Raw genomic sequence first — 13,746 nt, forward strand, 5'->3', positions numbered from 1 at the left:
TAACTCTAAATTGCCCGTAGGTGTGAATGTGAGCGTGAATGGTTGTATGTCTCTATGTGTCAGCCCTGCGATGGACTGGCGACCTGTCCAGGGTGCACCCCGCCTTCGCCCAATGTCGGCTGGGATCGGCTCCAGCCCCCCCGCGACCCCTAACGGGATAAGCGGTTGCAGATGGATGGATGGATGGATGGATGAACTCATAAAGCTGCTGTTAAGACAAAATATTTACTTGGATGTTAATAGGGATGTATTTTTTTCAAATTTCCAACAACCCAAAGTATTTTGCTTGTATTAGCTTTTATTTGACATTTGATTATTGAACATACAGCACCAGGTAGCACTATCCTACCAGGTAGTTCTGTTTACGCAGTAGCTAAGTGAGTCACCATCTCTGAAATCCCTCTCTATTTTTAGAACTCGTGACACATTATCCTGATATGACTAATGGGTCACCTCGTCTCTTCTACTTTCGTTCTGTCATTCTCACAGATGTGAACACCTCAGTGGAGTCATGATAATAACTTGTGAGAGTTATATGACTTGAGAGTAATTACTTTGCTTTGGTTCCAGTGGTGGAAAAACCAGTTTGGTGAATGGGGAATAAGAATGTGACAATATGAGCTGACAGGTGTGGTAACACACTGGCCAAATAACCGTAACCTATTTACACCCTTGCAAAGTCTTGCATACTATAATACTTTTTGGAGTCAAATAGCAACAGGAAATGGCAACAATTATCAGCTGTCCTGTTAAAATAACATTTAATATGCTTGAAGATATTAAAACATATTAAGAGTCTGTCTGTGCTTCTTTCCCTTCACAGTGAAAACGGACCTCAGATCACCTATGTCCGAGACTTCAAAGCCAAAGTACAGTACTTCAGATTCTGGTGCCAGGTAAGAGTTGTAACAGTACACAGTTTGACAGGATTACCGCGTAGTTATACTTCAGTAAAGTTCTCCTTGAGCGCATGTTTTCTTTTCTCCACTGTATCAATCAAGAAAAGCACCATGAGCATCAGTAGACTGCATCAGTTTCTGCCTGTTTTAGCTGTCATGGCCATCATGGTGCCTACAGTATACACTGTGCGATAACAATACGTGTTGTCATGTCACAGCTGAAAGCCTATTTGGCCAACTAAATGCTTCTGACATTTTCCCTTTTCTCCAGCAACTGTCAATGCCTCAACACATCAAGATCACTGTAACCAGAAAAACCCTGTTTGAGGACTCCTTCCAGCAGGTAAAGTGAAACCGCCCCCGCCACACCGTCACACAGAGCTCACTGAACTCTGGGAGGATTCGTTTTCACACTCAGCCCATTGCCTTGTTTGGTATTTAGAAGATGTGCCTCGCCTACTCTACCTCTTAACTAAAGTGATGTTGTGTTGGTGTTTAGATTTTTAATTCCACAAAACCTAAAACAAAATGATGCATATTTAAGGTGATGTACATCTATGTTTTAACCTCAGTTAATAAGACGTTGTTTTAGATTGGTAAGTTCTTAATGCCACAGGGATAGGGCTACAACATTACCTCTTATTTAGGGAAGATCTCTTATTATCTTTTATACTACTTTTGAACTGGTTTTAAATAAAGTTTCATGTAGCAGTGGCAGGGCGGGAATCTCAGGAAGGCCACAGGAGCCGTAGACGCCGTGCCTCTTCAGTTTGGCCCTCTGCCCCTCAAAAAAATCATATGTCCTGTAGGCAGCCCCAGTGGTCTTGATGCCCCGCCCGCACTGCCCCAGCTGATTTAGCCATTTTCTCCTCTACCTCTTTCCTGTCAATACGTTTTTTTAGACAGTTTCTTTTGTTGTGATTCTGAATTCGGGTAACATGAAGTGAAACGCTTCGCACATAAACATTGTTGGGTTTGATTTCAAGGCTGATATAAAAACCACTGGAAACCGTTCTATTTATCACACTAATTTGACATAAATGTTATACCTGGATTTATTTGATAGCATTGCTGCCCTGGCATTTGGCCTTTGTACCCTCAAAAAAATTACACCAACACAAAAGGCAAAGTGGCCTTGGCCCCTAAAATGATGAAATTCCAGTCTTGAGCAGTGGTAAGATATTTTCAAAGTCATCTTGTTTTTCTGAACATGAACACTAAAAAGAGGACTATTCTTTTTATTATAGTAATAACACAAAGTGCAGGGAGTGAAATTTTTGTGTAGTGGTCGCAGGCACCACAGTTTTTGTCAGTTGCTTTGGCACAATCAATGAATGAAAATCACGATTCTCAAAACTGACAGTGCGAAACATGTAAATCCACTGTTGAATCTGGTATTTATAAGACATGAGTTTGTTCAGTCAGCTGTAGAGGATATTTGACTTTATTAGTGGGTTGCTGTCTGTAAGTTTTAATGAGAAGCGACGTTATTAAGCACAGTTTTAATGTCTTCTGTCTCACTGATGCAGTTACTTTGATATTTGACCGCCTTGACTTAAGCAATGATAAAGGGGAAATGTCATTTTGGTGGCAGTGATAAACTTGCCGATGAAGTAGTTTTGAGCGAGTGTCGGCCTATTGCAGGATAAATGAGCTGCTCGGTATAAAATGCAGTGGTGATTGTTCTTAGTTTTATGAGAACTGCAACAGTGTTTTGGAAAATGTGCTGAAGCATTTAAGACGGTGCCCTAAGTTATTGTTTTGTAATACAGTGACTATGTACACCCCAGATCCATCAAAACATTGTCTCTGTTTTAGATAATGAGCTTTAACGCTCAAGACCTGCGGAGGAGATTATGGATCATCTTCCCTGGAGAAGAAGGCCTCGACTACGGAGGCGTCGCCAGGTAAGGGAGAGAATGGCTCAGCATGTATGGTTGGAAATATGAGCTCACATGTAGTGAAGAAAATGTGTTAGGTGTTTTCATAAATTTAGTTTATTGTAGTTGCTTTGGTCCGACTCAATAATTATTTGAATATTTTGTAACTTATAGGGTTTAACGATAATGGTTTTTTTTCACTTGCACGGTTGGGCAAGTAGATGTCGGTCAAGTCAATTTTTAATTGCCCCTATAGAGCGTGTTTTATTTATTAGCGGTTATCAAATAACAACAAAGACTAAAGTTAATAGTCATGTTTAATCTGTATTCAAGTAAGAGAATCAGAACAAGAACACGTTTTTTGGAAACTTGACGTTCCTCTGAACAACAACCCCATTTTTTCCACCATGCTCTCAAACAATGTGGCAAAATGTGCAATATATAGTTGAGAAGTGAGAGTTTCACCCACATCCTGTAACGCCACCCAACTAGATTCCTGTTTCCTGTTATAATTGAAATGCTTGCTTGCGCTTCAGGTCATAGACTTTATCGCAAGTGCCTGATCGGTACTGTGCATGCAACTCTCAACAGAGATGAGAAGGAAGCAAGATGGTTCACTCCTTAGCCAATTCCATTATCAGAAAAAAAGATGTGTTTAATTCTTGTTTTATCACAAGTGAGCTGCTAGATTTACTAGCCCGACGTGGCATTTTACTAGCCCCGGGAAATCCTTATTGTTGAGCCTTGCTGCCTTATTGTGTAACCTGTGATTTGAACCTGTGATGACAGTGATTTTGAGTTTTTACTACTAAATTCATTGGCAGTATTTCTCTTTACCACAACCTCTATAGCAGAAGTCTCCTTTAAACATTTTTATATATATTGAGAGGATGATTTTTGCTTACATTTTGTAACATGATTTCTCTGAAATGTGTTCTTTCTTTTGGCTCATAAGAGACTGACCTAGACTTTAGTTGTATAAGTTCTTGATGTCTGTCTTTATATTGGCAGTTTCTTTGATGCATTTTCTGTATTTCTTGTATAATTTCACCCCAATGAATTAAATCTACACTGAATGGAATGCTCCCTACTGTTTAATATGTTAGGTAGCTAGTTAACTAGTTAGCTATTTGGTACTGTCCTTTTCTCATTTCTGTGTTCTCCTCTCTGACAGGGAATGGTTCTTCCTGTTGTCCCATGAGGTTTTGAACCCCATGTACTGCCTGTTTGAATATGCCGGTAAAGATAACTACTGTCTCCAGATCAACCCTGCCTCCTACATCAACCCTGACCACCTCAAGTATTTCAAGTTCATAGGACGCTTCATTGCTATGGTTAGTCGTGTTTTAATACATTTGTTTATATCAGTAAGTATGGCAAGAAAGGTCATCGTGAGAGTTGCTTTAGGGTTTTGTACTGTACAAAGTAAGCCGTGTGTGTTTCTGTCCCTCAGGCTCTTTTCCACGGCAAGTTCATCGACACTGGTTTCTCACTGCCATTCTACAAGCGCATCCTAAACAAGCCATTGGCCCTAAAGGACCTGGAGTCGATAGACCCGGAGTTCTACAACTCCCTCATGTGGATCAAGTGAGTACACCGAGCCATGTGGACAGCAATTAGAGAGAGGTGGTAGTCTACTTTTACAGCAAGTTAAACAATATAGACCTTTCTTATTCTGTGGTTAATCACGAAAGAATTGAAATACGATTGATGGTATTAGATTGTACACGTGTTGAAGTTATTGTGTACCTTTCCCTGTACATCTCAATTGCCAAAATGGTCTTGTATTTCATGCTTGGATTGAAAGTTTAAGGAAAATTCTGAAAGAATCAGACAACCCCTAACTAGTTTTTGGCATCTTGCTAAATGTATTTTTTTTTTTTTTTATCTTGATAAATGTATGTGTTGTGTGTTTGCGGATGATGTAATGTCCCGATGTCTCACTGTCGCACAATTAATCACAAAATCCACGGTTAATCCAGGTTAAGTCTTGAGCCTTTGAGTGTGTGTCTGAGTCGGCAAAATGTGTCAGACATTACAACAACAGGGCTGTTTGTAGAAACTTCTCTGCTGATGAATTTCAGATGAAGAGGATGGGACTTCAGCAGAGGAAACTCACCTGAAATAAAGACCGCCTTCTGCTAACGTTTAAGGTCTAACTTTAAGGTTAAATGGTATAGTTGAATTAAGTGAGCCTTATACTGTATACCTATATAACTATACCATTTAACCGTAAAGTGGCAATCTGAAAGATTTTCCTTTTAAATAAATATCTGTTAAGTCACTATCTATCGGCCAAAGAGGTAACACAATGGTGTTTGAGCCTATGGCCCACTGATGAAAATATTACAATATTTATATATCTAGTTGTAAAGAAAGCAAGGGAAGTACATATAATATGCCTTGAAGCCGTTTAAAGGGTAAACGCCCTTTAGGGATCATTTCATTGGTCAACACTACACCTGGCATTCTATTGGTTGGGGAATTTTGACAGGGTTATTGCACAGAAAATCCGAGAACAGAGGAGAAATCTGAGAGCAGATGTTTTCACAAGCACACACTGAGTGTGAGGAGAAGGACTGAAGCTGGAGCAGGAAATCTGTGCAAGCAACAACATATCTGATTTCAACTGTTTGAGCAGAAGCAGAGCAAATCCAAGCGTAAGCAGGGCCCATTTGAGTGCGAGGACAGGGTTTTGAGGGAAAGCGTTAAAATCTGAACGTGAAATCAAACGAGCCGTGCTCTCAAATTGAAAGGCCGCGCTTTTGAATAAAGATGGAAAAAAAGCTCCATACCTGGACACATATTTTACCCAATATAGTCTGCATTAGTTGAAGTTAGTTTTAGGTTTGGTATTGACCGTGTGGACTTGATTCTAATGTTATTAGGTCCTTATCAGTTGTGTCGGTGACAATTCCAGAAGAGCTCACAGTTGTTTTAAAGTGCTGCACTGTATGATCAAACTGATCATGGATCACTCTCACTCTCTAAATCTGAAACTACCAGCAAACAGATTCACTTAAAAAAAATAATAATCCTATGATGTTGTAGTTCTGTCAATTTGTTTCCCATTTTATAACACCTATAACATAGTTAGATGGTACTTTTAGAGTTTAGCATCTCTGCTAACCAATTTCCGTGGGAAAACCCTGAGAAGCTGTTCTTAAAACAGGATGTTTAGTAGCTTTAGTGCCTGCCAGAGGCCAGCTGTTGGAATAAATGAGTCGCTGGATGCGAGTCAGCAATGATGTTGATAGCGCACATAATAGACCACTGTAATGCGCATGAAGATTAGATTAGAGGTTCAAAAATCTCAGATTTTGCTTCAGGCACAGACCATTTTTATTCATAAGTCATTGTCTGTGGAATCCAATCTGAACTCAAGAAAAATTTGTTGCAAGCATGGTTAAAGTTTTATTTAAGACCAGAGTTCCAATCACACTCCAAACACTATGGAGGTCCTCAGAGTTCGGTCGCCCTTCTGCTACAACTCTTCAAAGTTTTGCGACTTGTTTGATTTTGATTGACATGCAGCAAGTCTGCCATGTCTGTGTAGGATGATGTGTGAATGGATGACGCACACTGTTGTAGCAGCTGTTCAGGTTCAGGTTACTTTATTTGTACCCATAGGTAGATTTAATTTGCAGTAAAAAGACAAGGTATCCATCGTGACACACACATTTTACAAACACAGACAATAGACAAACATGAGGGAAAAAAAATAAATACTCAAGACTCCACTGATCACTAAAACCACTAAAATACAATGAATAAATATGAATAAGTAAATAAATAAGCAAGTGTTGCTTCTATAGCACTTGTACAGTGTTCCTACAACTCGTTGATGTGAGTGATGGCTGCTGGAACAAAGCTATTTTTATACTGCATTGTTCTACGCCTTGGGACGCTAAACCTCCGCCCAGAAGGAAGAAGCTGAAAGTCAATGTGCAAAGGGGTGGGAGTCATCATTTTAAAATGGAGTCGTTTAACCGCTGTAACCGTCTGGTGTACAGGGACTGTGGGTTGAGCTGTGACTCACCAATCAGCCTACGAGACCACAATCACGATCAGATTGTTCTTTAAAGACAGACAAGAAAAGAAGAAGGCGAGATCTGTGGAAATATGCCAGTTTCCTCAAGCAAAACAGACGCTGGTTCCCCTTTTTGCACACGGCTTCACCATTAGCTTCAAAGTTCAGCTTTGAGTCAATACTTGTCCCAATATATTTATAAGTTTGCACACATTCCACTGTCTGACTCTTGATTGATATGACTTCATGTGTGTGGGCATGTCTTCTAAATTCCATTATCAGATCTTTGGTTTTAGATCATGTTTAATTGAAGATGGACCTGTATTTGCTCGCATTTGATTGTGCTGTAATTGTATGTGCAACTCTTCAGGGATAACGACATCGAGGAGTGTGGGCTGGAGATGTTCTTCTCCGTTGACAAAGAGATCCTGGGGGAAATCTCCACCGTTGAGCTGAAAACAGGAGGAGGAGACATCCAGGTCACTGAGGAGAACAAGGAGGAGTACATCAGGTGAATTATTTCTATGATTCAGTCATTTTCATTCAGCAGTTTTAATTCACGCAGTAGATTATGTGTCGGGTCGGTTTTACTCTGTAAAACGTCGGGCTATAATGTCGTTTTTCTGAAAATGAAGCACATAGTGTCACTGTTCTTAGTGTTTCTGAGTGTTTGATGAAGTAGAGTGTAATATGTGAGTGTATTGCCTCTGTCTCCCCCTGCAGGCTGGTAGCAGAATGGAGGATGTCCAGAGGAGTGGAAGAGCAGACACAGGCTTTCTTTGAAGGCTTCAACGAGGTCCTCCCTCAGCAGTACCTGCAGTACTTTGATGCTAAAGAGCTCGAGGTATGGATGAACCAGAAACTCACATGATATATGATGTGCTATGGGAGGCCTGTCTGACCTCTGGAATGCACATTTACTGTGCTGTAAATTGAATTTGTGTTGCAGAACGACGAGCTGATTTCACCGGAACAGCTTTTTTTCTTCGAGATGAGTAAAATACATTTTTTACATATGAATAACTTGTGTCTTGTCACAGGTGATGCTGTGCGGTATGCAGGAGATCGACTTGGCAGACTGGCAAAGAAGCACCATCTACAGACACTACGCTCGCAGCAGCAAACAGATCGTCTGGTTCTGGCAGGTCAGTGTACATCAGCAGCAGTCACATTCAACTTTTTACTGTAACGTGCAGAGACATTAAGGATATGAGAAATATAATGACTTAACAAGTCCACATTAATATACTGTGTTGTGAGCCTTAATAATGTATGTACATTTTATGTATTTATATATTGATTGTTTCATTCTCATCAGTAGTTAGGTTGTGGTACTTGTTTGTGAACCTGTACCTCCAGCAAGTCCAAGAATTAACCCAAGTAATCAGTTGAATTGAGATTTAATTGTGTGAACTGTGTCATGCAGCACCTTCAAATAGAGAAGCTAACACCTTACCTACACCTACATCTTGCCAAGGTTTATAAAAATGTGAATAAAGTATTACATATAAAAACTATGTTTTAGTTGTGAAGCACAAAAACACTTTAAAACAGCTTTTAATTTTTGTTTTGTTTTTACTTTCTGTCATTTTCTCCTAAGCTATTTATTTATTTGCCACTTTGTCTTGCAGTTTATAAAGGAGATGGACAATGAGAAGAGGATGAGGCTGCTGCAGTTTGTCACCGGTACCTGTCGCCTGCCCGTCGGAGGCTTTGTCGACCTTATGGGTAATAATCACATCAATATATACATTTAATTTAAGTTGGCATTGAATTCCAAATGCAGATGAAATATATACATCAATGTCTGGATAATAACCCAAGCCTCATCCAGACAGAGTTTTGTTACGTTTTTATTTTTATATAAACCTGTTCTTCATTTCTGTCTGTCTTTTGTTCCTGTCTTCTGTTTATTAAGTACTAAGTAGTATACTATTTCTACCACTACTTTGTTTTTTATACAACAGTTTCTAACTGGGATTGTAAAGATAGGAATCAGGGGGATCTGATTGTGTTTGTCCCCGTTTCTGTAACACTTTATAATAACCATCATTAATAAATGGTAAATTAATAGTTAAATAAACATAGTTAATAGTTATTTTACTGTTAACAACGAATAATAGTTAATAATGTTTACTAATTATAAGTAATGCTGTAATTTCTGTTATTTTATCATTAGTTTGTGTAATGTGAAATAATTTGTTTATAAATTCTATATTGTATCATAACTGATAAGGGACTATAACTATTATATTCTGATTACATTACTATTAACAGTTTATTGTTGAACACATTATAACATTTTATTTACTATATTATGTATTTGTTAATAATTACAAAATGATTTGTAAACCTTTAAGAAATAGTTTGTCAAACCTCTATAAACATTACATAAACAGATGGACCAGAAACCAATTATTAACCATTGACAAAGTATTAACCATCTAAATAATGTTTATAGATGCGTTAAAAAGTATTTATCAACCATTTAACAACGTATTATAGTCCTCAGTTTCAACTTTATGATAGCCATCCAAATAATGTTTATATACAGTTTACAAACCAATTATTAATCATTAACAAAGTGTTACAAACATCTATCTATGTAATGTTTATAGATGTTTTATTAACTATCTCTTAAAGGTATGCACATCATTTCGTTAACATTAACAAATATATATATACTGTATATAGTATAACAATGTGTGCAACAATAAACTGTTAAAATAACAAATTATAGCATTACTAATAATCAGTAAACATTATTAATGATCATTTCATTGTTTGTTACTGTTAACTGAGTTTAATTAACTATCAATTTACCATTATAAATGATGGTTATTGTAAAGTGTTATAAACTCCAGTTCATACTGGTGATGGTGTGTTAAATGAACCATGATCATTCTAGCTCCTACTGACCTGTGCTTCACTTTACAGGAAGCAACGGTCCCCAGAAGTTCTGTATTGAGAAGGTTGGAAAAGAAAACTGGCTTCCCAGAAGTCACACGTGGTGAGTTTCATACAAACTACAGCAGATTGACTCCGTGTGGATCGAACTCCGGTAGTTCAAATTGTTACTTAACTAAGCTTAGTGTTTCCTGCTTTAATTTGGTTTGTTTTAAGGGCTGTCAATCCATAAATATTTCATCACGACTAATTGCATGATTGTCCATAGTTAATCACGCAAATTAATCACAATTTTTTTATTTGTTCAAAATGTACCCTAAAGGGAGATTTCACAAGTATTTAACCCTCTTATCAACATGGGAGTGGGCAAATATGCTGCTTTATGCAAATGTATGTATATGTTTATTATTGGAAATCAATTAACAACACAAAACAATGACAGATATTGTCCAGAAACCCTCACAGGTACTGCATTTAGCATAAAAAATATGCTCAAATCATAACATGGCAAACTGCAGCCCAACAGGCAACAACAGCTGTCAGTGTGTCAGTGTGCTGACTTGACTATGACTTGCCCCAAACTGGATGTGATTATCATAAAGTGGGCATGTCTGTAAAGGGGAGACTCGTGGGTACCCATAGAACCCATTTACATTCACATATCTTGAGGTCAGAGGTCAAGGGACACCTTTGAAAATGGCCATGCCAGTTTTTTCTCGTCAAAATGTGGAGTTTGGAGCGTTATTTAGCCTCTTTTGCAACAAGCTACATGATGATACCAATGGATTCATTAGGTTTTATAGTTTCATATGATGCCAGTATCTTCACTCTAGCTTTAAAACTGAGCCCGCTACAACCTAAAAATCACAAGTTGCGTTAATGCGTTAAAGAAATTAGTGGCGTTAAAATGAATTTGCGTTATCATCGCGTTAACTTTGACAGCCCTAGTTTGTTTGAATGGTTAGTTGTCTTGGGACATAATCCCACATTGCACGAGGACTTATGGGTGTAGGAGAATTGCTTGGGCGGTATAATGGCATTACAATATACCAGGGTATTTAGAAATCCCCACGGTATGATTTTCAATACCGTCATAAATACAGACGCTCTGCTTTTTGTGATACTGTATTGATGTGATGTATTGTAGTGCACAGCACGCCCCAACAGAATTCGGTCTCTATGGCGAAACAGGCACTTGAGCTCACAAAGATGGCGACTCAGTGTTTAGGGTTTAGTCTTCTTCAAACTACAAAAGCAGCTTACCACATGATTTTATTCAACTGCCAGTTTGCCACCACCACCCGCATATACCATCACATACTGTCACATACTGTCACATACTGTCACATACTGTCACATACTGTCACATACTGTCACATACTGTCACATACTGTCACATACTGTCACATACCGTCACATACCGCCATATACTCACATATACTCACATATACCGTCATATACCGTCATATACCGTCATATACCGCCACATACCGCCACATACCGCCATATACCGTCATATACTGGATACCCAGGTGAAATGTCAGGAGAGTATGAAGGTATGAAAATAACAATACCGCCCACGCCTAAGGAGAATGTAGTTCCTCATGGGTCAAATCAGAGTCTTGATGCTCGTTCAGCTCTTTCTAAAAGAGGTCTTACCTTGAATAAACACCAGATGAACATGAGTTTAATGCCAAGCTGAAAAAAAACTGATTTTACTTCCCCAGCTTCAACAGACTGGACTTGCCACCCTACAAGAGCTACGAGCAACTGAAGGAGAAGCTGATGTTTGCCATCGAGGAGACGGAAGGCTTCGGACAGGAGTGAGAGAAACCGGGAGGAGAAGGTTGAATAGTGGCTGCAGGAGTCTGAAGGAATAAAGACCACCAGTGTTCAAATCAGGGAGCCCCTTCAGAAAAAAAAGCGGGTGTTTCATGTGTTTCTGCTCCTGCATGCACGCACGCACCTGTATGGTACGTCTATGGGTGCGTGCGTGAGACTGTTGTCTGCATGTTGTTGCAAAGGAGGGATCTGCAGGCCTGTCTATGCTTGATTGGTACGTGAACATTTTGTATTCTTTTAAACCAAAACGCAGGAGCTGCTCCCGTCTCTCTCAGAATGTGCGGCAAATTATGCATGGGATCCTGAAAACTCACCCTCCATGGCATCTGTTTTAATGGGACTGCAGTAGTTTTTTTCCTACCTACGCGTGATCATGTAATGACAGGCAACAGGGTGGCCTCGGGGCTACAGTCGAAATCTCATAACCAGAAGGGTCACATGTTCTAACAGTAGTGTGTCATTTTGATTACCTGATTTCTTCTTATTAAGTTGCTCTGCTTTAAATCATCTGGTAAATGTCAAAGTGTTCATTTTAAGGCAATATTGAGAGGGTGTGCTTTTTTCTAAAACAGGGTTAAGTTTCACCAAAAAGATTGTCTGTTGCATCCACAGTTAGCATCATTTACATCAGTCATTCATCCATCCCATCATATCCTCAAATCTATCATACTTCCATCTGCATCTCTACTCATGACTAAAGTGGATCTTTAAAAAAAAAAAGAAGAAAAAAAATTTGAACAGTAACAGCTGACCATAGACGGGTTTCTTGTATACAAACATTACAGGGTGCATGTGCATTCAGGGGGCAAAACCGCTTCGGCAGCCGGTTGTAATCAACATAGATTTTGCTTTGTTAGTACGTTCCTGTTAGTATACTAGACCCCTGCAGAGACCGACCACCAGATACCACTATCATATGACGTATTGGTATGAGATTTGTTTACTATTATCACCTGTTATGAAATGGGTAAGGTTAGATCAGACATAAGTGTGACATTTGACTTGGGGGACCAGGGTCTGTTTGGTTGACACTCCGGTTGGAGTTTAAGTGACGTGAGCCCCAGCTTGATGGCCGCCGCTAGACACTTTTTCCTTTGCGGTTCCTCATTAGGTGTAACGTTAATATAAAACTGGAGACTTGGATTTTGATCTTGTTATTAGTAGAACCAGTCACACAGCAGCTCTTTGTATGTCTGGCAGGTGAACATTAACATCAGACCCCTGACGGATCTCTATTAAATAGCGTGTTGCTGGTTGCTAGCTAACGTTAGCGGTTAGCAATTTAGAGCGGTAACGAGGTCTTGCATCACCTTTAAGTTTTAAGGCAGAGTTGCTAAATATATATGAATATTTCCTCAGAGTGTGAGTCGATCACCCTGTGGTTGATCAGTTCATTTCTATTGATCTGTGGAGGATGACAGGTCGCCATGACCAGCCTCTGCTCTGCTAGCGCTGCGTGACTAGAATGCTTTCGCCCATCAGGCCTGGATCCATAATCTTCTTCTGTTTTTAGCAAAGGCGTGTGATCCCCTCAGAATATTAAACATTTTACATGCATCTTTTCTGCGGTTGGTGCAGTTTACTGCACAACAACCCCTTCGTCATCTCAGCTTTGGAGCTTGGCTTTGCTAGACCTGCCGTGCTTTCTGCCCCCCCTAGCTGCGCGCGCATCTCTGTGATGACGTCGCACAGAAACCCGTCTAAGATGATAGCTAAGCCGTAGTGAATTTCTAAAGAGTGCCCCCCAGCTAATGCTTAAATAACAGACAATCTTGGTGCTGCAAAGAGATTTGGGCGACATTTAAAAATCACTGTCAAAAAGATGCAGTGCGGTATTTCAAACTTTTTTCTTCCCTTTTACATTTAAAGGTCCAGTGTGTAGGATTTAGTGGCATCTAGTGGTGAGGTTTCAGATTGCAACCAACTGAATATCCCTCCGCTCACCCTTCCCTTTCCAAGCGTGTCAGAGAACTACGGTGGCCTTCAGGTAACGTAAAAACGCGAGAGGTTGTGAAGAGGACCCGCTCCCTATGTAGATATGAAGGGCTAACTCTAATGCCTATTCACACTACACGACTTTAAAAATCGCCGTTGGCTCGCAGCATCATGTGTGAACCACTCAAAGACGCGAGCCGAGATGCTCACCGACACTCGTCGATGCCTCGCAGACACATTCCAGATATCTAGC

At 39.6% G+C, this 13,746-nt stretch overlaps 1 protein-coding gene across 1 annotated transcript in view; it reads left to right on the top strand.

The window, feature by feature from the left end:
* The window catches only part of LOC141772178 (E3 ubiquitin-protein ligase Itchy-like), a 38,961-nt gene extending 25,602 nt beyond the window's left edge, over positions 1 to 13,359 (top strand). Inside the window, exons 14-25 of the mRNA XM_074642880.1 lie at positions 824 to 896; positions 1,171 to 1,242; positions 2,718 to 2,806; positions 3,954 to 4,113; positions 4,233 to 4,366; positions 7,180 to 7,320; positions 7,533 to 7,653; positions 7,850 to 7,954; positions 8,441 to 8,537; positions 9,747 to 9,819; positions 11,444 to 11,925; positions 11,970 to 13,359. Of these exons, the coding sequence (XP_074498981.1) occupies positions 824 to 896; positions 1,171 to 1,242; positions 2,718 to 2,806; positions 3,954 to 4,113; positions 4,233 to 4,366; positions 7,180 to 7,320; positions 7,533 to 7,653; positions 7,850 to 7,954; positions 8,441 to 8,537; positions 9,747 to 9,819; positions 11,444 to 11,543 (1,165 nt within the window). The 3' untranslated portion in view covers positions 11,544 to 11,925; positions 11,970 to 13,359. The remainder of the gene's footprint in view (positions 1 to 823; positions 897 to 1,170; positions 1,243 to 2,717; positions 2,807 to 3,953; positions 4,114 to 4,232; positions 4,367 to 7,179; positions 7,321 to 7,532; positions 7,654 to 7,849; positions 7,955 to 8,440; positions 8,538 to 9,746; positions 9,820 to 11,443; positions 11,926 to 11,969) is intronic.
* The last annotated feature ends 387 nt before the right edge of the window (positions 13,360 to 13,746 follow it).

Source organism: Sebastes fasciatus, chromosome 8 (genome assembly GCF_043250625.1).
Source record: "Sebastes fasciatus isolate fSebFas1 chromosome 8, fSebFas1.pri, whole genome shotgun sequence".
Classification (NCBI taxonomy): domain Eukaryota; kingdom Metazoa; phylum Chordata; class Actinopteri; order Perciformes; family Sebastidae; genus Sebastes; species Sebastes fasciatus.